This window comes from Haplochromis burtoni, unplaced genomic scaffold, assembly GCF_018398535.1.
Source record: "Haplochromis burtoni strain Fernald_Lab_line unplaced genomic scaffold, NCSU_Asbu1 Contig_2352, whole genome shotgun sequence".
Classification (NCBI taxonomy): Eukaryota; Metazoa; Chordata; class Actinopteri; order Cichliformes; family Cichlidae; genus Haplochromis; species Haplochromis burtoni.
This window is the reverse complement of record NW_024584713.1, coordinates 11,463-13,271: the sequence shown is the minus strand read 5'-3', so window position 1 is coordinate 13,271 and position 1,809 is coordinate 11,463. Positions and strand designations below refer to the sequence as shown.

General features: G+C 35.3%; 1 protein-coding gene across 1 annotated transcript; it reads right to left on the bottom strand.

Annotated features, from left to right (window-relative positions):
- Positions 1-243: 243 nt before the first annotated feature.
- On the bottom strand, positions 244-1,074 carry LOC102293493 (C-type lectin-like). The gene is made up of 3 exons (XM_005953078.2): positions 742-1,074; positions 508-602; positions 244-380 (listed from the first exon to the last, which is right to left on the bottom strand). Exons 1-3 carry the CDS (start codon positions 1,040-1,042, stop codon positions 285-287), a joined length of 492 nt encoding a protein of 163 aa, XP_005953140.2. The 5' UTR covers positions 1,043-1,074; the 3' UTR covers positions 244-284.
- Between the last annotated feature and the right edge of the window lie 735 nt (positions 1,075-1,809).

Genomic DNA, 1,809 nt, shown 5'->3' with positions numbered 1-1,809 from the left:
AACCATTTAGAACCATTTTTAAAAAGGTTCTTTGAAAAACCATTAAAGGTGCCCCAAAGAACCATTTCTTGATGGTTCTTTGGGGCACCTTTAAAGGTTCTTCAATGAACCACTGAAAGAAATGGTTCTTCAAAGAACCATTGTTTGAAAGGTTCTTTGTGGCACCAAAAAAGGTTCTTCTATGGCATCAGTCTAAAGAACCACTTTTGGTTCCAGTTGGCACCTTTATTTTTCTGTGTGCATATTAATCTATTCCCCTGATTCTTGTCTTTTCATCCACTTCTTCAAGGCTCCTTCGTAAAGATGGTTCCATCAGATTTTTTTCTCCAGTTTAGATGAAAAACAGCAGTCGTGTTATTAGTCTTTAGCTTCTGGCTCATCTATTAAAAAAACCCACTCATATTTACATTTACTATAGCAAAGCCATGAAGGTCATCATGCAATGTATGATATACTAATAATGAACTGCTCTTCATTAACAAAGATCGGAAGATCTGTTTGACTTACTTGCTCCAGGATGTCTGCTTGCACTGAAGGATTACTTAGATCCAGCATTGAGTCCTGTGGGCTGATCCTCAGTTCAATGAAACTCAGCTTGTTCCCTAATATAAACAGATGTAAACAGAGTTAGTCTGGATCCTTCATTTTACACATTTCTGTCATGGAGAAAGACATAGATTTTTTTTTTTCTATTTGAAATATAAATGTTATATAAATTTTCTAGTAAAGAGTTTTACTCACTGCAATCACAGACGAAAGGATGTGTTTCTGTACATGCCCTGTCTCCCCATTTACCAGAGTTCACCTTCAGCATAGCAACACAGGTTTGAGTGCCATCAGTCCAGACAGGCTCGTCTGGGTTCCAGTATCTAAATGAGGAGTCAGTCTGGTCTGACCACTCCCAGGGGTCTCTGAAGAGGCCAACATACACTTCACTGCCATTGGCTACTTGCTGGACTATCTGGTACTCAGCATCATTCCTTAGACTGGTCAGGTCTGTGTAGTGTGCTCTGCAGAAATCACGGGCAGCAGTCCAAACCATGCGTCGTGTGTTAAGGATGTACCGATCTGCACCTTGTTGTCTCGCTGCAAAGTAAAGTAAAATTAGCTTCATTGACTTTTGATTTCCACAAAACAGTTAAAACATTTGCTATGTAGCAATGGTCCTCAGGTTTCAGCCAAGAGAGTGTGCAGTGTGTCCTGTAGTATTCCCGAGAATCAAAGCAAGACAGTTTTTATGTACTGGCAAGGTACTGAACTACAGCTTATATTGATAAAAATAATTATTTTTAGATTAAATTTTAAGCCTATCTACAGGGAGCTGACTAAAAAGGATAATTACGCTTTGACAATAAAAAAAGTTGTCTGGAGGTTTCTTCTTGTTTAAAGGGAGTTTTTCCTTCCAACTTTTGCCAAATGCTTTTGCATAGTGGTTCATCTGTATGTTGGTCTTTTCTCTGTGTTATTGTTGGGTCTTTATCATATAATATGAATGTCTTAAGTTGACTGTAGGTGTTATGTAGTGCTATATAGGCCAAGCAAAGTTTATTTTTAGATAAGATAACTCTTTATAGTCGTCGCACAATCATACATATTATAATAGTACAATGAAACTGAAAAATGGGAAATTGGATAAAGTGCTTTAAAAACAGTAAGTGCTGACCTAAATGCTTAATATTAGGACAGGAAAAAAATATGAAAATTAAATCAAATAAAACACAAAAATAAATAAATAAATAATAATAATATAATAATAATAATAATAATAATAATAATAATAATTATTATTATTATTATTATTATTATTAT